At 39.8% G+C, this 24,448-nt stretch overlaps 1 protein-coding gene across 1 annotated transcript in view; it reads left to right on the forward strand.

The window, feature by feature from the left end:
* The window catches only part of LOC124595695 (DNA-directed RNA polymerase, mitochondrial), a 294,066-nt gene that overhangs the window by 248,975 nt on the left and 20,643 nt on the right, over window positions 1–24,448 (forward strand). Inside the window, exons 20-22 of the mRNA XM_047134553.1 lie at window positions 8,324–8,430; window positions 17,551–17,717; window positions 23,402–23,573. Coding sequence (XP_046990509.1) covers window positions 8,324–8,430; window positions 17,551–17,717; window positions 23,402–23,573 — 446 coding nt within the window. The remainder of the gene's footprint in view (window positions 1–8,323; window positions 8,431–17,550; window positions 17,718–23,401; window positions 23,574–24,448) is intronic.

Genomic DNA, 24,448 nt, shown 5'->3' on the forward strand with positions numbered 1-24,448 from the left:
ACTACATTACCCCAAATGTCATATGCAAATTTCAACGGGTTTGGTTGTTACAAAGTTTTGCATCTTTTCGTTTGAAAAAGTGGGGAGGGGGTAGCCTAAGAAAAATATCAAAAAGTTTAAAAAGTAACCAAATAAGAGCGCCACCCCCTAGTGGCCATTTTACTCCTTAATACTGTCATTAGATGGCTCTCATTTATTGGTCTGACTAAGAACTTTACCCTTGTTAGGTACAATTCAAAAGATAAAGACTTTAGGAAGCCACACCATGTATAGTTGTATGGTCTGGGGTCAAGTAATTCTGTGGTTAGTTTCTGGTGTGATCCCTCAGACCAATAATTCTTCTTAAATTACCTTCAAAAATCTTTCCAATTCTGGAATTCTTTTTCATTAAGCACTCCCCATTATCCAGCTTCGACCGTAAGTTACCCTGTTATAAATTTAATGTTCTTTTCATCATCACACACTAGTGGAAAAGCATCTTCAAATGTCTTTAAAGTGTCTATAGGATGTATTTTCCTTCAGGCTTGAAAAATGGAAACTTATTGTATGCATAACTTTCACTTACTAAAGAAATTATCTCCCACTGCTTATTCGGATTTCTCACTGTCATTCTGGCTGAGAGCTTAGTACTTCCTTTTAATTTTCCTCTGGTTGCAAATTCCTCAAATTTCTCCTTCAAATGAATAGTATAAGTCCCACCATGTCTACCCCCGCTATCTTTATTAGTAGTACTATCTGTACATTTAACATCAGTGTTGTTAGCGATCTCTGCCATCTGGCTAGTAATTACATGTAACTTATTCAAAGTATGCTCTGTTCTTTGTACAAAATCTAGTGGTATTCAGTGTAATATTCCCATTTCGCTAGCCAGATTTTCTTGAAATATTTCTTTCAGTTCTGTAATCAAGTGAATGTTACAGTTAACCTATATGTGTATAGTTTTGAATTCCTGTCAGTTTTTCCATAACTCAGTTGCTACATCCAAGAAGCCATTTCCCATAATTTTCTTTGTGAATTTACCTCAGATGACACTTCCTGCACAAATTCCAAGACTTCAGTTCTCAGAACTACTAATTGTTGTTAAACTCCTCTTTCAAACATCTGTTATTTACATCAGCTCTTCTTCTAATGTTAATTTTAAATTGTTCAGTTGATCATTAATTATATTAATATCTAATATTAATTGTTCCTTTTCTGCTTGCAACTTTGCAGTATGATTTTCCAGTTGTTTGTCAAGTTTTGGCATAGTATCATTTAATTCAACAAATCAGTGAATAATACATTGGTTAGATGCTTCAGTGGCAGCTGACAAGTTCTCAGTTTTTTGTTTTGGCTATTTAGCTTTTTATTTAATTATCCACTGGGAGATTTAATTCTTTGGTTTGATTTGATATCTGCAGGCACAATTTAGCTCTACTATCTGTAGGTGTGATTAACTACCATTATGTTTTTCATTTCATCTAAGTCATTGTTGTCTATGATTATCATTACTTTAGCTGCTAACTTTAATGCAGAAAAGAGCTTATTTGTACCTTCCTGGTGTTCCTTTCACTGTTAAAGTTTCAAAAACAGTCATGTATGGTTCAGTTTAAGCTGCTTCACTTTCACCTTGCGGCTGCTCATTATCGTTGTTGTCTATTATCGTAGTGTTGGTATTGACTCCATCAGTCCACACTGCAGGTTCAAAAGCTGCATTCATTCTCATGATGATGATCATAGACATTGAAGAGACAAGAGGCACAGCAACCACAGCATAGATAACAGCCTTACTCAGAACAGCTGTCTTGGCTGTTCATCGCAAAACTAAGACAAATATAATATGGGAATGGATGCAAGGTATTTCTTGGCACTCACTGCTGCTGTAAAGATCAGTATTGAGTGAGTAAGATTCAAAGTTTATTCCCAGTTGGTTGTAGAACAATCACTACTTTTTTCCTCACACACTGTGTGTGTGTGTGTGTGTGTGTGTGTGTGTGTGTGTGTGTGTGTTGGCGCACACGTGTGCGCACGCAAAAGTGGATGTTGTACATTGAATCAAAATCGTCTTTAAATTGTACATCCCACTGTACTTTAATGTGTACTGTAAGTCAGTTTTGTATACTGTCAAGAATATCCCACTTCCAATAGCATGATGTTGACTAAAGCACTTTAGTGTTCAAAATAACTTTTCGGTTGATGACCACATTCCTTGTAGGCACAGAGGGAAAGGGATTTGCTGGATTTTGTAGACCATCAGAAGATCCAACTATAGGAATCCCTGACTAAAGCATTTTTATGGCAATCTTAGTGTACTTACCTGAAATGTCACCTAGTTTATTTAATCACATAACAAGATTATTAATTTCAGTAGTAATATCATGTGTAGAAGTAAGTGATCAAGTCCTACTGAATCATAGCTGGTAATGTTGTGAGTAAAATCATGTTGCAAAACATCAAAATTCAGGTTAGAGCACTTTGATTAAAACTACGCATTCTCTTCTGGCAATTAAATGTTACCACAGAATTGTATAGGCTTCTTGATATTCATTACATTTAGTATTACAACCCTGATATTCTCTTGATTCCATCATATTGTTGGTTCCCATTCTCAGATGCTTTGTCCTGTGTCTATTCAGCATTTATTGATTGCATTATTATGTACTCACGTGTGTGGTTCCCCACCCCCTCAAAAAATTAATAAATAAATGACATAAATCTTACAAAAGGGCCCCTTTTAAAACATCACATTCAAATTGCTGTATCCATATCACATTGGTTTTATAGTATATCCAGTTAAGGTGCCAAAATAGATATCTAACAATGGAAAATCCACAATGGAATGTAACAATATTGTTGCAGAAGAAGCTGAGTAGGACCATGGTGTAGTGGTTATGATACTTAACTATTGCATGGAGGGTCATGAGTTCAAACCTGACTTGGACTGTACAATTTTAAGTTCTCTATTCGGTTCGAGTACATTCTAGAAGTATCCACAAATGTCACGAATCATTGTACTGGAATGTTCTGTAGCTCTATATATACTTTATATGTTCTGGCCGGAGGCAGTTCGCTCTGTGCTCTTGTGTGTGCACGTACTGAATAAACCTTTGTTAAGTGAAGTGAGTGTTCGTCATTCATCTAATTACACCTTCTTCTACGTAACATTATTCTGGTGGAGGCATTCTCTGGTGACGATGGCCAAGATCCAAACAAGTGACTGAAGGTATATGAGCGTATAGCCAAATTTAACAAATGGGATGACGGGTCTCTCTACTTGGAGGGCACTGCCAAGCAGTGGTATGAGAACAACAAGGAGAAGTTCGCAAGCTGGGTAGTATTTCAGGCAAAACTGTGCAAGTATTTTGGCAACACGCAATGACAGAAGTGCAAGGCTGAAGATAAATTAAAGTGCAGGGCACAGCGTCCAGGAGAAACTACAGCATCCCACATTCAAGATGTCTTGGAGCTGTGTAAAATAGTGGATCCTAGAATGAAGGAGGAAGACAAGATTGCACATCTCATGAAGGGTGTTGCGGAGGCCATGTGTCAAGCCCTACTCCTGAAGGAGGTTTCGACAGCAGACGACCTCATAAAATGGTACCAGTATATCAAGACAATGCGTCAAAAAAGAATTACACAGAAGAAGTTCGAATGGCTTCCAAATGTTGTATTGATGTCTGTGATAAAGGAAGAAGCAGATTTCACAAGTATTCTTCGTCAGATAGTGAGAGAGGAAGTTCAGAAGGCACTTGGATTATACAGTGAGCAAAAAACTGAGATGCTACAAGAGGTCATAAGGGAGGAAGTGGAACAGTCATTGAACCCAATCTCTCATCCTTAATTTCCCTTTAAAAAGGTGAAAAAGTCAACTCCCAGGCAAAGTTATGTTCCTACAATGCCGCATGAGGAACCTGTTTGGGCACCAAGGAAGACTGACGTCTGGAGGACCCAGGATAACCAACCAGTATGTTTCCACTGCAGACGATCAAGACATATGGTGTGCTATTGTCTATAAAGGCAGCGGATATTTAATTATGCCCACGCCAGAAGACAGCAGACTGATATTAGCCGACGCCAGCTCGAGGACGACAAAGATGAACAAGAAGATGTGGGTGCAGGACGATTTAGGCCACCATTGCAGCAAGCTGGCCGCTGGAGAAGATGCTCCCCAACACACCGATCAAGGTCTCCATCGCCGTTTAGAAGCTCCAGCCGATCACCTAGCTGCCGCAACCTGGAAAACTAAAGGATGCAACAGCTTGGAGGTGAGGCCACCAAAGAGAAAAATCCTCCACCGTCGATTACTACAAAAATGATAGGAAACTACGTCGATATCCTCATGGATGGCTGACAAGCCCAAGCTCTTTTGGACTCTGGAGTATCATATTCAGTCATTTCGGAGAAGTACCATTGCCAGTTCCAGAAAACTGTATTCGTCGACAGCAAAACATCTCTGCTGAAGGTGGCTAATGGAAAATATGTAAAACCTACAGGAAGATGTACCATTCATGTGGGTATAAGTGCCCATATGCAGCCCTTAGTGTGTAGTCATGACACCATTCGTGGATGGGACTTTTTGAAAGCTTCTCAGGCAGTTATAGATTGTGGTCGCTCAAAGATTATGCTAGACAAGATGAGATATTGTGGACAGGAAGTTGTGCATCTGAGTGTGTGGAGACTGTGTGTGCTGGAAGAAGTGATCATTCCTGCAGTCAGCACTAGAAAAGTAACTGTCACGTGTCATGCCATGCATCAACCCATGGATCTTGTAGTGGAATGTAAGAGAAGCATACCACTGAAGAATAACTTGGTCATCCCAGTCTCTGTCATCTCATTTAAGAACAGATTTGGTGAATTATGGATAGTTAACTGTCGCCGAGAACCACAAATGCTTCCAAGATGCATGTACATAGCAAACGCTGAGCCGTTAATTGCAGAATAGCTGAGTGTCATAGAAACCTCCCATGTCGAGTCTGTGGGAGAAATTAGCGCTACCACTATGAGACAAGACCTTCTAGCTCAACTATCACCAGATCTCACAAAGGAACAGCAGAAGAAGCTACTTGCCATTCTTCAAGTGTTCTCTGATTGCATCAGTCCACAGGTGAAGAGCAAATTAGACAAATCGATGGTGAAGCAACGGATTAGCACTGGAGACCATCAACCAATAAGCCAGAGAGCATACCATGTGTCAGAAACGGAACCTCCAATAATTCGCAACGAGGTAGAGCAAATGATGAAGAATGACATCATTCAGCCTTTGCAGAGGTCATGGTAGTCACCAGTGGTCCTCATCAGGAAGAAGGATGTCAGTTGGCGCTTTTGTGTTGGTTACAGGAAGCTTAATAAGATAAAGGAAAGGAACATTTACCCTCTTCCATGAATTGACGATATACTAGATTGTCTGAAGGGGGCTAAGTTTTTCTAAACCATGGACATGTACTTGGGATACTGGCAAATCGAAGTAGATGAGGCTGATCATGAGAAAACTGCATTCATCACCACTGAGGGCCTCTATGAGTTTAAGGTAATGCCGTTTGGTTTGTGTAATGCAGCAGAAACTTTTGAACGGATAATGGATAATCTTCTAAGGTACCTGAAGTAGAAGATGTGTCTTTGTTATTTAGATGACATTATAGTGTTCTCAGAGACATCTGATGAGCATATAAAAAGACTGAGGGCCGTTCTTAAGTGTCTCCAACTAGGCGGACTGAAACTTAATCCAAGAAAGTGTCTCTTTGGAGCAAAAGAAATCAAAATACTTGGACACCTTGTGTCAAACAAAGGTGCATGGCCAGGCCCAGAAAAGGTGAGATCCATAACGGAATTTCCTATTCCTAAAAGTATTATAGATCTGAGAAGCTTCCTCGGATTACGTTCTTATTACTGTCATTTTATCAAAGACTTTTGTATCAACGCCAGGCCACTCCAAGAGTTGTTAAAAGCTGATGATAAATTTATGTGGGGTGGTGCCCAACAAGATTCTTTCGATGTGCTATGAAAAGCTCTGATGACTGACCCTGTACTTGGCCTGTATGATGAGAGAGCACCTACAGAACTACAAGTTGACAGTGTTAAATTTCTGGGATTGCAACTCGATAATAAATTCAGTTGGGAAGGGCATACCACAGAATTGCTTAAGCACCTAAACAAGTCTGTATTTGCCGTGAGAAAGATGTCAGCTGTAGGAGATATAAATGTAAAAAAAACTTGCATCCTTTGCTTACTTTGATTCTATAATGTCATATGGGATCATATTTTGGGGCAACTCGTCAATCATACAATGAAGGCTTTCATGACCGGATGGTACTGTTGTTGATAATTCTTCCGGGTTATATGGCTGTTCTCTTAAGGAGGGAGAAATGTCACAGAAGAAGCTAATTAGCACCATGGTGTAGTGGTTATGATACTAAATTGTTGCATGGAGGGTCGTGAGTTTAAAGCTCACCTGGACTGTAAAATTTTAATTTCTGTATTCAATTCGAACATTGTAGAAGTATCCACAAATGTGCGAGGGTTATTCCAAAAGTAAGGTCCGGTTATAAAAAAAAAATCAAAACTAAAATGTTTTTTCAAAACAATTGTTTTATTTACATTCCTTACATCTTTATCTATTTTTCTACATAACTTCCATACTTATTTAAACATTTGTCACATCGTTCAACAAGCTTTTGAATGCCCATGTTATAGAAATCGGCCGCCTGTGACGATAACCAGTCCTTAACTGCTTCTTTCACTTCATCATCTGTGTCGAAGCGCTTGCCGCCGAGAAACTCCTTTAAGTAACGGAACAGGTGGAAATCACTTGGCGCCAGGTCCGGACTGTAAGGAGGATGGTCCATCTGTTCCCATCCAAATTTCTTGATCAGAGCTTGCGTTTCATTTGCAGTGTGGGGTCTGGCATTGTCATGCAACAACAAGATTCCAGACGACAAAAGACCACGTCGCTTATTCTGGATTGCACGTCGAAGTTTAGTCAGGGTAGCGCAGTAGGCGGCTTTATTAATCGTTGTTCCTCTCTCCATAAAGTCGACTAACAATACTCCACGTCTATCCCAGAACACAGTCGCCATAACCTTACATGTTGAGATTGTCTGCTTTGCCTTGACCTTGACTGGCGATGACGTGTGACGCCATTGCATTGACTGACGTTTAGACTCTGGAGTGATGTGAGAAACCCATGTCTCATCCCCTGTGACAACATTGTCTAAAAGACTGTCACCTTCCTTATGATATCGCTCCAAAAAATCAAGAGCAAAAGCCATTCTTTTCATTCGTTGGGGCTCAGTAAGCAGCCTGGGAACCCAACGGGCACACAATTTGTGAAACTTCAAATGTTCAGACACAATTCTGTACAAAGTTGTTCTACTCACATTCGGAAAATGCATGTCTACGTCTGTAATAGTGAATCGGCGATCTTCACGAATTTTTTTGTCAACCGCATTGACCAAATCGTCTGAAATCACTGATGGTCGGCCACACCGTGGTTCATCGTGCACATTATCCCGTCCTTCATTAAAAGCTCGCACCCACTTGCGCACTTTACTGTCGCTCATTATGTTAGGACCGTACACTTCAGTAATCTGCCGATGGATTTCCGCCGCTGAATTGTTTCTTGCAGACAAAAACCGTATCACTGCCCTTACTTCACAGTCGGCGGGCTGATCAATTGTCTTAAACATTGTAAAGTGACACTGTAAACTACACTCAGCAACAGTAACAAAGCGAATGGCGGCGTTTGACGCGCAAGGCTTGCCGGGAGTCGGCGCGCATGCGTGTTTTGTCATTGGCGCCAAATTTCAATAGTTACGGCGAATCGGACCTTACTTTTGGAATAACCCTCGTAGTTTGCTCCACGCTCTTGTATGTGCAAGTGCTGAATAAGCCTTCATTAAGTAAAGTTAGTGTTCGTCATTCATCTAATTACATAGTCGATACTCACCATATAGTGGAGATGCTGAGTCACAGATAGGCACAACAAAAAGACTGTCACAAAATAAGCTTTCGGTCAACAATGCCTTTGTGAGAAACAGATGACAGACACACACAAACACGCTCACGTAAACGCAGCTCTCACACATATGACCACAGTCTCTGGTAGCTGAAGCCAGACTACCGGGTACTGTGAGTTGCATTTACGTGTGTGTGTGTGTGTGTGTGTGTGTGTGTGTGTGTGTGTGTGTGTGTGTGTGTGTTGTCTATTTTTGACGGAGGTGTTGTTGGCCGAAAGCTTATTTTGTGACAATCTTTTTGTTCTACTTATCTGCGACTCAGCATCTCCAAAATAAATAACTCTTATATTGAATGACATGTTGAATTATTTTCTTCTAACTGTTTGTTGCAGATCTGGAAGGCTTCCCAAAGGAGTTTGTGTGGCCAGCATCAACTTACCTCGTAACTAAAACATTTGATAGTTTGCGAGAGATGTTTACATCCACAAAGGAGATACAGGTACTTCATTATTCTCATGATTTTGTCAGCTATCAAGCCTTGGAATAAGTGTATTTAATCTGATTTTGTGAACATAATTTATTGCATAAGTGTATAGAATACAAGGGTTCTCAGTTTCTCTGGTTATGAACTGTTGCCAAAGTGTTACATTTATCCTGACTCTGGAAGCAATCAAATTATTTAATTTTATTTTTCTCATAAAATATAAAAATTATTGAAGGAACAAGCTGCCAGAAACTATTACATTTGTAAAAATTTCTTTTGGTGACAACAAGAACTAAACTCAAGTTGTGGAGTGCCAAAGGAATTATAAATAGTCTAAACCAAACTGTAAACAAATATAAGTAACAAATTTCTCTATTTACTATCACGTGATGAGAGTTGCATATGGGATCTGTGACATTTTTATATTTGTACAACTGCAACACTTTGCAGCAGTGTTCCATAACCTGCAGAAAAGCTTGTATTCAGCACATCTCAATAGCCCCTCCCCCCTCCCTTTTTTTTAAAAAACATTCTATTTCATACCTCTTCACTGTGTTTATCATGTCGTCATTAATATTGCAAGTAAAAATTGAGGTTCAATCCTTAGTCGGTGCCAGAACTGTGTGTCACTCATTTTTTCTTTTACATGTGGAAATGATTTGTTAATTAGAGAAATGCCAAATTATGCCCTGGTTCTGAGTTCCCCTATTACTAAGTTAGTTTAAAGCTCTTAGGCCTCCAGTAGGACAAAAGTACGAAGTTATAACAATGAATATTATAAACTTATACAACCAGATGCATCATATACCTAATAATGAATTAAAGAAATATGAGGGTTGTTCAAAAAAAGGTACATAACAACAATGTGGGTGTAAGTGAAGTCTTTATTCAAAAGTAATCACTACAGGCCTGAGCGCAACTATCCTACTGTTTCATGAGACGTAGTATTCTCTGTTCCCGGAATTCCTAGGGCTATGGCAGGAGCCAGTCCTCCACTGTGTTCTTCAGTTTGTCATTCAAGCTGAAGTGCTCCGATTTGAGATGTTTTTTAGCATCCCAGCCACATGGAAGTCACAGAAGACATGTCCAAGCTGTAGGGTGGATACTCGGGCTGATCCCACTTGAACTTGGCCATTATACTTTGTGTGACCTTGGAGGTGTGTGACATTGGAGATGAGTGGACTGGAGCAAAATTACTCCCTCCGTGAGCAGCCGGGGCCATTTGCTCTTGATGGATTTGTACCGACTAAGGAGTGTCTCACAGTACACATCACTGTTAATGGTTTTTCTGTGCTCAAGGAATTCAATGCATATCAGACCTCGGACATTGACGAAGATGGTGAGCATCACCTTGCCTGCTGAGGTCACTGTCTTGAATTTGTTAGGGGAGATTATGAAACTACATTCACATCCATCACTATCTTACTACATTATCTCAAAGTGACATATGCAAATCTCAACCACTTTGAATGTTACAACATTTTGTACCTCTTCATCTGAACTTATGTAAATGAAGCAAATTCTGGATGGATGTTGAGAGATTATGAAGTAACTCTTAAGAAGTGCTAACAACTGCCCACATTAGGCTACCAAATGTCATAATTCAGCTGCAAGAGATTTAGTTTAGCTCAATGCAAGAGATTTAGTTTTGCTATGAAATGATACTGCATCGGAAGTGTTACTTGAATTCCAAACTTTTGGCATTTCCTGTCAGTACAAAATTTTCTTGTTCACCACCGTATCATGTACAAACAATAAACATAAACAACTATTAATGCACAAAAACAGCATATGGTGAAGTAGTGAATGTCCCATCACCATCCACACCAAGACAAGTATGGAATTGGAGAGCATCTGAACTTCCTTAACTGATATGCTGTAAGTAAAAATATAGAGGGGACACCAGTAAATACAAAATGAACATGACCAGATACTGTTTTCTCTCACACACCAACTGTTTACAATGAGAGAAACTTCATTTCACTAATGCATTTTTGTTAGTGTTTGCTCCTGTATAAGCCAGACGTTGCAGAGGTTTGTGCGTAGGCTTTGACTGGGGCACTCAAATAAATAAATGACATCAGGAATAAGAAAGGAATGCTGTCCTTTCCAGTATAGTATGACTGACAAACACAAGCCATTGTCACTAAAAGAAGCAGTAGCTGATGAAATTAAGCATGTGATGGGCTGGAAATAGTAGTGAGAGCACAAAGCCTTTTCAGTACCTCTCGTCCAGTAGTAAAGAAGAATGATGGATCAGTCAGTATGTTTGTAGATGCTTGGATGCTAAATTAACTCATTCAGACGAAACAAGACTGACTGATGGCTATGGACATACTTATGGATAATTTCTCAGGGGCCTAAGACATGAGCAGTGTGGACTTTATGTTTGGCTACTGGTGGATGCCATTACACCCTGAAACTTATACATACGCTACTTTATTTATTTTTATTTCTAAGCAAATCATATAATTCTGTGTGTTGACATTTGGTTTTAATGTATCCGTAACAGTATTTATAAGAGTTTTAAGCTCATATCTTGGAGAAAGATTGTGAGAAAAATTAATTAAGTATATAGATGATGTAGTAGTTACTAATTGTTACTTGAAGTATTACCAAGATTGTAGAAAAAAGGTATTGCATCAGTAACCTCCCCATCATCCACATACGGCTTTCTGTGGAGTGCATTCTTCATTAGGCCAAACGGGTGGAAGTCAGGAGGTGTGAGATCTGGGCTGTAGGATGGATGAGGAAGAAGAGTCCAATGAAGTTTTATGAGCTCCTCTTGGATGCACTGACTTGTGTGAGGTATTGCGTTGTCATGGAGAATTAGAAATTCATTTGCAGTTTTGTGGTGAGAAACACACTGAAGTCATTTCTTCAGTTTTCTGAGAGTATCACAGCCACACTATATAACCCTAACTTTACTATCGTAATTTATATGCTTTTATCTGAATAACAGGAAACCCTGTCTCAATGTTGTCGCATATACCATACCCCAACAGAAAAAATGGCACTGCTACGGGAAAAGCCACGTATAACCCTCTTATTAAAATGTAGTTTAGTTTCCAACTAAAGTACACAATGGGAGGATATTCCTCTTAATAGGAAAAGCTAATCAATAGAGTTACCCTTTTTACAGGATTTGACCTTGCGTCGTGTCTAATGGATAAGTAAATCAGTCTATTCAATTCGTTTCCTAAGATTTTTACCCAGCGGTTAAATAGAAATGCAGAATGAATAATATTATACTGAAGCTAGGACAACTCAGTTCCAAGTACATTTAGTGGTTTAAAACATGTACTAATGGTCGCCAGCCTATCCAGGCAATGAAACAGTGAAGTATTGGAAAAACAGAAGTATGAATTTTGCCTACTTTCTTCCTACTGTTTAATTTGGTTCTTGAAATTAAATATTACTCCTTGTAAACAATATTGGGGCAGACACTGGAATTTCTTTTTGACTACTGCACCCTTATACATTATATTTTAAAAAAGAGGAAGCCCAGTAGATTAGGAAACTAAAAAAATTTGGCTAGGGGGGAGCTATAGAAAAGAATTTTCTATAATAAACAACTTAAATACGTAATTACTTAGATACTAAAGCACATACTTCTTATACTGATCAATTCACTTCAAGAAAACCTCTTGCTCACTGGAAATTTACTTTCAAAAGCTATTATTCTTTGAACAAACTCTGTATAGTCATTTATCAGATTCTAATAACTTGGCTACATTCTGATTGAATTTTATCTGAGTAAACGTTTACTATAACACTTTGCAATTGTAAAGAAAACACAAAAATAATTGAAATGGTATCTCTTTATATTAACTTGGCACTTAATAAGTGTGTAAAATAGGATACTCGGATTCATCACACATCAGGAAGGAACCCTATACAGGGTTATGATTAGGATGAAATAACAGGGTGAACTACTTTCTTTATAGTTCAAGAATGACTATTAAAACACAGTTTAACTTTGTGTTTCACTCTGTACAAAAGTAAATTTACTATAAAAGTCTTATCTGGTAGCTGTAGTCTCGGGTGTGGCGAACAGATATGGTGGTTACACTACCCGCAGTACGGCCTGCAAATCTGTTGCGCTATGGACTCAATTTCTCTTCTTGACATCGGTCAGTTCTATATACAGTAGCCCAACAACTTGTAGCTATGCCGTAAGCCATTTTCAGTCTCCATCCAAGGCATTTTGTGTGAATTTGCAGGCAAAGCTTCTCCTGCTCCACACAGGTGCTGTGTCAATCACTGCTGCCTACAGACTGTGCGATTTACTTCCTGTGCTTGCTCTAGGTAGCATGCCAGTTTGCCCTTGCCACCTTTTCCACTCCTCAGAGCCACTTTCGTTTCAAACAAAAGCACACTGGCTTTTACATAACACCTGTTTCTTATATTGTTGCTAAGTGTGACCATTTCTTAAATTGTCATATTTACAACAACATGAACAACTTATGCACACAAATATTTTTAAATACAAAAGATCATCAGAAAATTATTTAACATAATAAACAATTTACATAGTATTTTACTTACATTACTCTCATACAATACAAAGAACTTCAATCTCCTGTACAACACACTTTTCTTTACATATACAGAAAATATAGTACCAATATATGAAAATTTTAAAGCAAAAAAATTATAGAAAATTTAAGTGAACCATAAACAAATATTGTTATAATGTCAGAGTTGATTGTTGCCTGTGAGAGAGAATCTCAAATGGGATAACCCCTTCAGAGCCCCAGAAGACTGTTGCAATGACGTTACTGTCTGAGAATGTGGCTTTGAAAGTTTTCTTCAGAGATTGCCATTTTGTTTCCAGTTCAAAGTGATGAACCCAGGTTTCACCACATGCGATGATGTTCAACAAAAAAATTATCATGATCAGCCTCGTAACGCAAGCATTTCAACATGTATGGTCCTTCATTGCTCTTTATGGTCTGTTAGGCAGTGAGGAACCCAGCACGCGCGCACCTTTGAGTGCCCCAACTGGTGGACGAATGTGTCAGCACTATCAGCAGAGAGATCCAGTTAGCAGTGAGGTGTATGATTGTGATCCATCGATCACCTTGAATAAGAGTGTCTGCATGTTTCAGCATTGCTGGAGTCACAGCTGTGTGTGGCCTGTTGGCACACGGGAGATTGGACTGGTTTTCATGATTGCATGATCTTGTGATAATGACAGACTCCTTGTCCAACAGCTCACCATGCATTTGTTCACTGCCAGATCTCCATAGACATTCTACAAGTGCCTGTGAATATCTGTGATGCTCTGGTTTTCCACCAAAAGAAACTCAATGACAGCTCTCTGCTTGGAATGCGCCTCCTTTACAGACTCCATTTTTAAGGCTATATTATGGCGTCGCCACTTATTGAGACTTCATGAAACTATAGGGGCTGAAATAAGTTCTGCATTTTTTCAAGTTGGCCAGGAAAAAATATGTGTTTCACTACTTATTGAAAGCCCCTCGTTCTATCCAAATTTTTTGATTTAAATTTCAAGCTTGCAACGGATGATTCAAACTATGGTATTCTACATCTACATCTACATTTATACTCCGCAAGCCACCCAACGGTGTGTGGCGGAGGGCACTTTATGTGCCACTGTCATTACCTCCCTTTTCTGTTCCAGTCGCATATGGTTCGCGGGAAGAACGACTGTCTGAAAGCCTCCGTGCGCGCTCGAATCTCTCTAATTTTACATTCGTGATATCCTTGGGAGGTATAAGTAGTAGTATTGATGGTGAGGTGTTTCAAAGAGCACTGGATGTTGCAGGTGGGCCATGTCATATTATTGCTTTTGCAAGTACAATCTGGAAATGTCACAAGTAGAATTATTTGGTTGAAGAAGAAGAAGAAGAAGAAGAAGAAGAAGGAGAAGCAGAAGGAGAAGGAGAAAAGTAGATACCCCATAGCAGGATGAAAAGCCACTGTGTATACTGAGAACATATTACGTATCTCAAAGTGTTCAGTAAACAGCTGCGTAATCACTGTTGTGCTTTATTTGCAAAAGTTTAATTTCAAAGTTATCAAGGGTACCCATCATTTTGTACCTGATGCTTAGCCATGATTACCATTGTCATTGCCACTGCCATTGTGGAAACAAGATTCTGTGCAACAAAGTAATACAGATGCAGATATCAGGGTTTATTTCGTAAAAGGATTGTGTGTTTTTTTTTTTTTTTTTCAGTACAAATAATGTAGGTAGCAAAATTGTTGAGATGATGAGACATCATTAGGCTCATAAACAAGGCTGAGAACGTTTCCAACTTTCATTTAAATCCTCTGTCAGAGCTAGCAAGGACGTACTCATGAAAGCATTGTGCCATCACTGTATGCTCATATCCTGTAATCCTCCTGGTCTCAGTCTCCTCTAGCCCATGCCCCCAACACCTCCCCATCACCCTAAATTCGCCCATCCTACACCAGCACCCTCTTCTCCATAATCTCCGCCTTCCTTTGTTCTATCTCTCCCTGCTAATCCACTTCTCTATGTCATATTATGCTGCATACAACCACTCTGCCTGTGGGCAGAACAAGCACATTGGTGCCACATTCCTATACCACGCGCTACTGCCTCTTCATTGCACCTGTCAGCCATACTTCTCGAAACTTCCCCCTTACTCCTCACCTCTGCTCTTCTCTACTGGCACACTCCAACATAATCCTCTGTTGCAGTGCCACCACATCATTGGGTTTTTGTGTGTGTGTGTGTGTGTGTGTGTGTGTGTGTGTGTGTGTGTGTGTGTAAGGGGGGGGGGGGGGGGGTCTTACTCTAGCTCCGAAGAATGATTAATCCAAAAGCTAGCCAAGTTCTCATTGTTGTTTGTGTGTCTATCAAAACTTCAGAAAACTTAGTTGATTCCTTTACTACTTAAATTATTTATATTGCACCAAGGATTTTTCAGTGGTGCAGTTATTCAGTTTTATTACCATTCTAATTACATAATTTGTGCACATTTCTAAATCAGATGTCGTGAGATTTAGCTTCACCTCATACTACTATCTTTCCAACATACAATTCAGGAAATGTGCTTCTATTTCTCTTGACTGCACTTACTTTTGAACACTAGCCTCTGTATTCATTAGTAGTAGAACCAGTTGCAGAAATGTGAAATAAGTGTATAGTAATATCAGTGCTGCTGCTGTTTGTGTGTAGTTTCTCTGTTTCATGTTGAACCTATATTTCAGGTAGTCCTTATGTTTAGAAAGAAACTTACATATGAAGGTTCCATTATTAGGTGTGGTTTAGTAAATGTATTTCCAGAATGTTTGAGTGTAATTATATGGCAATTAAGTGTATATAAATAAAGCTGTGATCAATGCAGAAGTTGGGCTGAACACCACATTCCTCTACTAGGCATGGTCCGTTTGGAGATGGTATACAACTGCCTTCCTCCAAACTTTGGACTGTACTATGCACTCATTTATAAGGCCCGCTACAGTTTAACACTGACCCCAAACTATTGTGCAAATTGGCATTTTCTCATTAACAAGTTTATATTATTTTAAATGTATTAGACACACGAAATAAAAACAGAAAACTTCTCAGAAAGCATTCTCAGGGTAGTCATGTTCCAGAACATTCATTGCTGATCGGTCATGTGGGGTTAATGTGATACAGCCCTTGGATGTGATTGTATAACACATTCCTATATGTTTATAGGTAAAAAATATGCTCATCAACCAGCAGTAGGAGAAAACACACACAAAAGTTGAGGAAATGTGCAAGCTTTCAGAGCCAGTGATGCATCTTTTGGCAGAAGGGTTGGAGGGGAAGGAAGAGGAGTGAAGGAAAAGGGGTGATGAGGTTTAGAAAATGGGGAGATTTATGGGAAAATTGCTCAGAACTCCAGCTCATGGAAGGCTTACCAGACTGTAAGTTATTGCTCTATCTTACACCTTCAGCCCTTCTGCCAGAAGAATGAGCCACTGGCTCCCAAAGCTTGCACATATCCTTAACTTTTATGGTTTTTTTTTCCTGATGCTGCTTGGTGGGTAGATTTTTTACCTGTCCTAGTGTATTATACAGGGTGATTCAAAAAGAATACCACAACTTTAGGAATTTAAAACTCTGCAACGACAAAAGGCAGAGCTAAGCACTATCTGTCAGCGAATTAAGGGAGCTATAAAGTTTCATTTAGTTGTACATTTGTTCGCTTGAGGCGCTGTTGACTAGGCGTCAGCGTCAGTTGATGCTAAGATGGCGACCACTCAACAGAAAGCTTTTTGTGTTATTGAGTACGGCAGAAGTGAATCAACGACAGTTGTTCAGCGTGCATTTCGAACGAAGTATGGTGTTAAACCTCCTGATAGGTGGTGTATTAAACGTTGGTATAAACAGTTTACAGAGAATGGGTGTTTGTGCAAAGGGAAAAGTTCTGGACAGCCGAGAACGAGTGATGAAAATGTAGCTCGCATCCAGCAAGCATTTGTTCGCAGCCCAGGAAAATCAACTCGCAGAGCTAGCAGAGAGCTGCAAATTCCACAATCAACTGTATGGAGAGTCCTACGAAAAAGGTTAGTTATGAAACATCAACTACCCGCGGCGATGGATCGGCCGCCAGGCAGTCCGTGACAGAGCACTTCATCACTGGCCTCCAAGAAGCCCTGATCTTACCCCCTGCGATTTTTTATTATGGGGGTATGTTAAGGATATGGTGTTTCGGCCACCTCTCCCGGCCACCATTGATGATTTGAAACGAGAAATAACAGCAGCTATCCAAACTGTTACGCCTGATATGCTACAGAGAGTGTGAAACGAGTTGGAGTATCGGGTTGATATTGCTCGAGTGTCTGGAGGGGGCCGTATTGAACATCTCTGAACCTGTTTTTGAGTGAAAAAAAAACCTTTTTAAATACTCTTTGTAATGATGTATAACATAAGGTTATATTATGTGTCTTTCATTAAATACACATTTTTAAAGTTGTGGTATTCTTTTTGAATCACCCTGTATTTTGAAAAATTGATTTTTTTCATTGATACAACAGTTCTTTGTGTGCAGGTCATGTTTTGGTATCCTGTTTTTTCTATGTTTTAATTAGCTGGTCCCTATAGTTATATATCTTTTGTGTCATTATTTTGAATTATGCTTGGTGTAAATCACATATCTGTTCTAGGACTGGTTTACGGAATGCGCACGGTTGATATCTCAAATATGTGGTCAGAATGTAGAATGGATTACACCTTTGGGCCTTCCAGTAGTGCAACCTTATTTTCGACCACCAAAGAATTTGAAGTTCAAAGAATCAAAAGTTGAAGATCACTTTCATGTGGATATGTTTGAGTATGTACACTTTTTATTTACCATTAAAGGAAGATTTACGGTTGTAGAACTTATCATTTTGCTTTATGGAACATTTTGTAGATATAAGTACCTTCTAGAAAAATGTCTATATGAACCAACTGCATTAATTGGGGTTACATACAGTGTGTTAACTTTATGTTGGCCAGTTGCTAGAGGGCATTATATGGAGTGGATGTGAATGAGGCAAGCTGAACCCCTGTATAGACCACCATGAAGTGAGGAGCCATTTGGGGAAGTGGGGGGGGGGGGGGGGGGGGGGCAGGGGGTTGGAATAACCCTGACTACCTCCTACAGTGCAGACATCTTAACTTGTGCTTCACACTTCTGTTAAAGCAGAAGCCATGAACACAGGTAAAAAGGAAAAACAAATTTATTGAGTTTGCTTGGTTCTTTGGCTGCCCACTTATAACAGTTTGATTTTTGTTTTGTGTTCGAATGAAATTGCCTAGAAAATGAGCAAGTCGAGAGCGACATTTGTTGATGACAAGCACTGGGATGACACTCTGACTGATGCATGTGTTAGTAATAGTCTACTGTACTTGATCATTTGTTTGCCATTTTGCTGGTATTTTGTGCCCTTTCTGATGCTGCAGTGTTGTGGAAAAATGACAGGTTAAGCTGGTGAAAGACTTTTATAGGAATTTTTGGACAAAATATTGAAGATGAACTGAATGATAGATCATGTAATTATGCTCATAATCTTTGCTTTGTGGCTATTCAGAATTTGGTTACGTCCATAGGAGGAAATCCTCTCCCTCAGTACAGCTTCCCAGTGCCATTAGAAGAAGGCAAGTGCATCAACAGAGAGTATGCAGCAAGTTATAACCCAGCAGAACTTGTGGAAACCTTCCAAAATGGCATCCACCTAGTGGGACAAGAAAAACGGTCCTCACTAAAATCTTATTATCACAATTACAAGCCCAAGCAAAAATAGCTCTTGCTATGACTTCATCATGAATAGCACCCAGTTTGTTACTCAGTGGTAATACTGCTCATACAACTCTGATACATTTGGATGTAATTGAACACACAATCTGTGACACCTGTGGGAACAGTGACAAAGCTTGGGTTCTACGCGCTTGCTGCTTAATAATATGGGAAGAGCACACCATGACTAATCGAAAATCAGCATGCTTGAAAAGCTCAAGTCTGTGGCAATACATCATGTGGCTGCACGTAACAGCTTAATTGCGGCTGTGAATAGGAGCTTTTTGATATAGTGTATAAAGTTGATGTGGGCGCATATCCAAAAGAAGAGGGACAAATGATTTTGCCTGGTAATTTGTGCTGTGCAGTACTTCCACTTCAAGACATCATTTCTTCTATTTATGATGATCAACAAAGGCAAACAGCAACTCATGAAAACCCTTGGCTTTGTGAAAGGGCTATATTGGCACCTAAAAATGATCAAGGTGCTAGAATTAACTTGTACATCCTTACTCATGTTGAAGGAGAAAATGTAGAGCATACCGCTATTAACAGAGTTATGGAGCAATTATCCACTTAAATTTTTAAACTCTTTTAGCACATCTGGCCTTCCATCACACTAAATTAATTTGAGAAACAGCATCTCAATTATTCTGTTGCAAAATTTAAGCCCACTGAAATTGTTTAATGGTACCAGGCCTAAAGTTACTCCTCTCCAATGTAAAATCATAGAAGCAGAAGAAGCAGCGTAGGCAAGCAAATTTTTACACCCTGAATCCCACTTACTCCTAGCAATTTCCTGCTTTGCTTTAAACATCCGCAATTCCCAGTGAGCTTATATTATTCCATGACAGAGGCAGCATTTTGTGAGCACGGACCTAATTGGCAGTAGCTTTTTGCATGGCCAGCTGTAGGTGGCTGTCTGTCATGTTAGTGAAGCAAACAAGCTCTTTGTTGACGTTGCCAATTGTACTACTTCAAACCTTGTATACATAGAAGCTTTATAAGTCAAAAATAAATTCCATATGTGCAAAGGCTTGGGCACAGGTATAAATACACTGAAGGGTCAAAGAAACTGGTACACCAGCCTAAAATCGTGTAAGGCCCCCCGCGAGCACGTAGATGTGCCACAACGTAATATGGCATGGACTTGACTAATGTCTGAAGTTATGCTGTAGGGAATTGACACCATGAATCCTACAGTGCTGTCCATAAATCCGTAAGAGTACGAGGGGGTGGAGATCCCTTCTGAACAGCATGTTGCGATCCGTCCCAGATATGCGTAATACTATTCATGTCTGACGAGTATGGTGGCCAGCGGAAGTGTTTAAACTCGGAAGAGTGTTCCTGGAGTCACTATGTAGCAATTCTGACCATCTGGAGAGTCACATTGTCCTACTGGAATTGCCCAAGTCAGGCAGAATGCACACTGCACATGAATGGATGCAGGTGATCAGACAGGATGCTTACATACATGGTACCTGTCAGAGTCATATCTAGACTTGTCAGGGGTCCCATATCACTCCAACTGCACACTCCCAACACCATTACAGAGAAGTCAACAGCTTGAACAGTACCCTGCTGACATGCAGGGTCCATGGATTCATGAGGTTGTCTCCATACCTGTACACATTGATCCGCTTGATACAATTTGAAAAAAGACTCATCCAACCAGGCAATGTGTTTCGAGTCATCAAAAGCCCAATGCTGGTGTTGACTAGCCCAGGCGAGGCATAAAGCATTGTGCCATGCAGTCATTAAGGGTACATGACTGGGGCTTCGGCTCCGAAAGTTCACATCGATGATGTTTCACACAATGACAGTTGTTGATGATTCTGCATTGAAATCTGCAGCAATTTGTGGAAGGGTGCCACTTCTATCATGTTGAATGATTCTCTTCAGTCGTTGTTGGTTCCATTCTTGCAGGGTCTTTTTCTGGCTGCAGCAGTGTTGGAGATTTGATGTTTTACTGCATTCCTGATATTCACAGTACACTCGTGAAATGTTCATATGGGAAAATCCCCAATTCTTTGCTACCTTGGAGATGGTGTGTTCCATTGCTCGTGCACCAACTATAACAGCACTTTCAAACTCACTTAAATCTTTATAACCTGCCATTGTAGCAGCAGTAACCGATGTAACAACTGCTCCAGATACTTGTGTTCTATAGGCATTGGTGACCACAGTGCCGTCTTCTGCCTGTTTACATATCTCTACTGATGGTATAAAAGAAGCTATTGGGGGGGTAACTGGCTTACCAGTGATTGGAAACAGTCTGGAAATCAGCACATGGCTTCGGTGAGGTGTGTTTTCTTCCTGATATGTGTGTGGAAATGCGCTGACGGTTCTCTTGAAACTGTTTGTTTAGGCTGTCATGTCCATGCTCAGCAACACTTCTACCCTGCCACCACATGCAGCCCGTTGATCTGTGATAGCTGACAGCCAGAATGCCGGAAGTTTGTGGCCATCCTCTCTACTGATGTTGTCAGGCTGTTTAATGATTTCAGGCACCTCTGGCCATCACACGGGCTTCCTGAAACGTAATAGGCTGTCCACAGTCACGGTGGTGTTCCACTATTGTTAGTTTATTATGCTGTGCTAATCGCACAGAGCATCCATGTTCCACTGTTTGTGTGATAATTTTTTAGGCAGCTCCACACTCTACAACATAGTTCATATACTCCTGCAGTATTTAGTTTGTTGACTGCAGTCTTGGTGGAACATATCATGTCGTGATCCTGTGGCTGCTGCGGAAAATCCATCTGAAACCTCATTGGCAGACTGTGTTGGCTAGCCATTCAGTGATACCTTTCATATATGGTAAGTGCACTAATGGAAGCTGCTCTTCCTTGTCCTCTTCCCTTGTTTTATTTCTGTTGGCCTTTGTCATCTTTCTTGTAGTGTTGTCATAACCAGTGGTGTGAAAAGTGTGGTTTAGTGCCCTCAATTCTTCTTTGATGTTGTTAGTGTCACTTATCTGCTAGGCATGGGTAGTCAGCGTGTGCAGAACTGAATACCTGTAAGCTGGGTTGTGGTGGCTCTCCAATCTTGCCCTGAGGAAGGCCATTGTAATAAGGTCAAATTGTTGGTTTTAAGTTTATAATTAAAGTATTTTACTGTGATGTGGATAGCACCCAGAAGAATTTTATTGATACTTCCTGCCAGATTAAAACTGTGTGCCAGACCGAGACTCGAACTCGGGACCTTTGTCTTTCGCGGGCAAACGCTCTACCATCTGAGCTACCCAAGCACGACTCACGCCCCATCCTCACAGCCATACTTCTGCCAGCATGTCACCTCCTACCCTCCAAACTTCACAGAAGCTCTCCTGCAAACCTTGCAGAACTAGCACTCCTTGAAGAAAGGATATTGTGGAGACATGGCTTAGCCACAGCCTGGGGGATGTTTCCAGAATGAGATTTTCACTCTGCAGCGGAGTGTGCACTGATATGAAACTTCCTGCAGATTAGAACTGTGTACCGGACCGAGACTCGAACTCTGGAACTTTGCTTTTCGCGGGCAAGTGCTCTACCATCTGAGCTACCCAAACACAACCCACACCCCGCCCTCACAGCCTTACTTCTGCTAGTATCTCTTTTCCTACCTTCCAAACTTCACAGAAGCTCTCCTTTCTTCCTGGAGTGCTAGTTCTGCAAGGTTCACAGGAGAGCTTCTGTGAAGTTTGGAAGGAAGGAGACGAGATACTGGCAGAAGTAAGGCTGTGAGGATGGGGCGTGAGTCATGCTTGGGTAGCTCAGATGGTAGAGCACTTGTCTGCAAAAGGCAAAGGTCCCGAGTTCGAGTCTCTGCCAGGAAGTTTCATATCAGCACACATTCCGCTGCAGAGTGAAAATCCCATTCAAGAATTTTATTCATCATGACTCCAGCTGCAGTAGCCTATGTAGTTAGTCAAATCGAAAATTTCTTTTTTGTGACTGACAAAGAAATTAAATAGAAAAAAGACACAGGCAAGTGATAGGCTTAGCAAAGAATAGATCAGCGTAGCCAGACCATGAGGTGGACAGACAGTGGCTGTAGTGAAGAAGTAGATAAAAATGAATTTCAAATAGTGATTGTAGTAAAAAAAAGTAAAAGGCAAATAATAAGTATTGCAAAAAGTAGACCACTTTAGTCAGAGCTTCAGATGAATATGGTTCAAATGGCTCTAAGCACTATGGGACTTAACATCTGAGGTCATCAGTCCCCTAGACTTAGAACTACTTGTACCTAACTAACCTAAGGACATCACACACATCCATGCCTAAGGCAGGATTTGAACCTGCAACTGTAGCAGCAGTGCGGTTCCGGACTGAAGCACCTAGAACTGCTCGGCCACAGCGGCCGGCTCAGATGAATAGACAGGGACAATGGTGAAGAAGCCAATAAAAAATGGTAGCTATGATTGATATTTGACTCTGATTGTTAAATGTTGCTCCACCTTTCTGCAGTGGACAAGTATGACTATTACTTGCCTAAGCATGTGTGCAACTACCATTTGATATTTGATTTAACTGATCAGTAGATTCTACAGGTCACTTATTTCTATATGTGTAAACCTTTTCTCCTGACCTTTTTTTTTCATGAAGTGCCATATGTAAGTCATTATATTTTTTTGTAACTGTTATTCTGAAAATCTAAAAACATGTTTGTCAAATTTGTTTCTATTAATTTCCAATTGCACTTACTATAAAATATCTGCTGTCGTATTTCACTAATCTCATTGATTTCTTTTACAGACGCCCAAATGTGATGAAACAGAAAAATGCTTTCCCACCAAATTTTATTCATTCTCTGGACTCTAGCCACATGATGCTGACGTCATTGTTTTGTGAACGAAATAATGTAACATTTGTATCAGTTCATGATTGTTACTGGACACATCCTTCAACTGTCAATGTTATGAATAAGGTAAAAGTTAGCTTACATTCTATGCAATTTGGAATTTGTGCATAAAAGTATATTGACCTGGGCATCATTTTGTTACATTGTCATTTGAGATAACCTGAAAACACAACTTGTGGTCCACTTATTGCATGTTTGAAATCTGAGAATGTATGTGTGAAATTGAATTGTTTAATGACACATTATTCTCAAATTATAAGTTGCAAGTCAAAAGCAGCATAGTCATTTTCTAAATTATTTTACTAATGTTGTTACAGTATAAGTTACCACCAACATCCAATTGACATCCATTGCTGGACAATAGCTTTTAAAAGACTTTCCTATGTATGATGATCTTCAGTTGTATACTGTCTTCTGTTAAATACTTCCATCTTTCTTCTGCATATTTCATAATATCCATTAAGTTGTTATGTTGGTCTTTTCTTATCTTGTGAAATCCAGCAAAGAATTTCTTGGTCCATATATCATCCATTCTGTAGAGTAGACGTGCAGAAATGAGGAATTGTTTCATTAAAGAGGAACTGTCATACATTTAAGAACATACACATTAATAAATTTTACTTATATGCAGCTTATTGAAGCACAAGAATTTCGTATCATAGCCCTTACAGTAGTTAGTGTATACCAAATATCTGTTTGGATATAAATCACCTTGAAGTTCTGTTGGCCTGTTTACTTAAAAAAAATAAGGTAGTAGTAATTGCTCAAGATTGTACTGCAGGTTTTCTTAAAAACTCCTCCAGTAAGATTGTATTGCAGTTGTTAACATTACCATTCAACTTAATTCCTGCTGTAAAATTCTTAACTGGGTAGCTAACTGCCCAAAAACAATTATTGATAATATATTTATAGAAATGTCTAATGAACAAAATTTAACCAGT

This window comes from Schistocerca americana, chromosome 2, assembly GCF_021461395.2.
Source record: "Schistocerca americana isolate TAMUIC-IGC-003095 chromosome 2, iqSchAmer2.1, whole genome shotgun sequence".
NCBI lineage: Eukaryota > Metazoa > Arthropoda > Insecta > Orthoptera > Acrididae > Schistocerca > Schistocerca americana.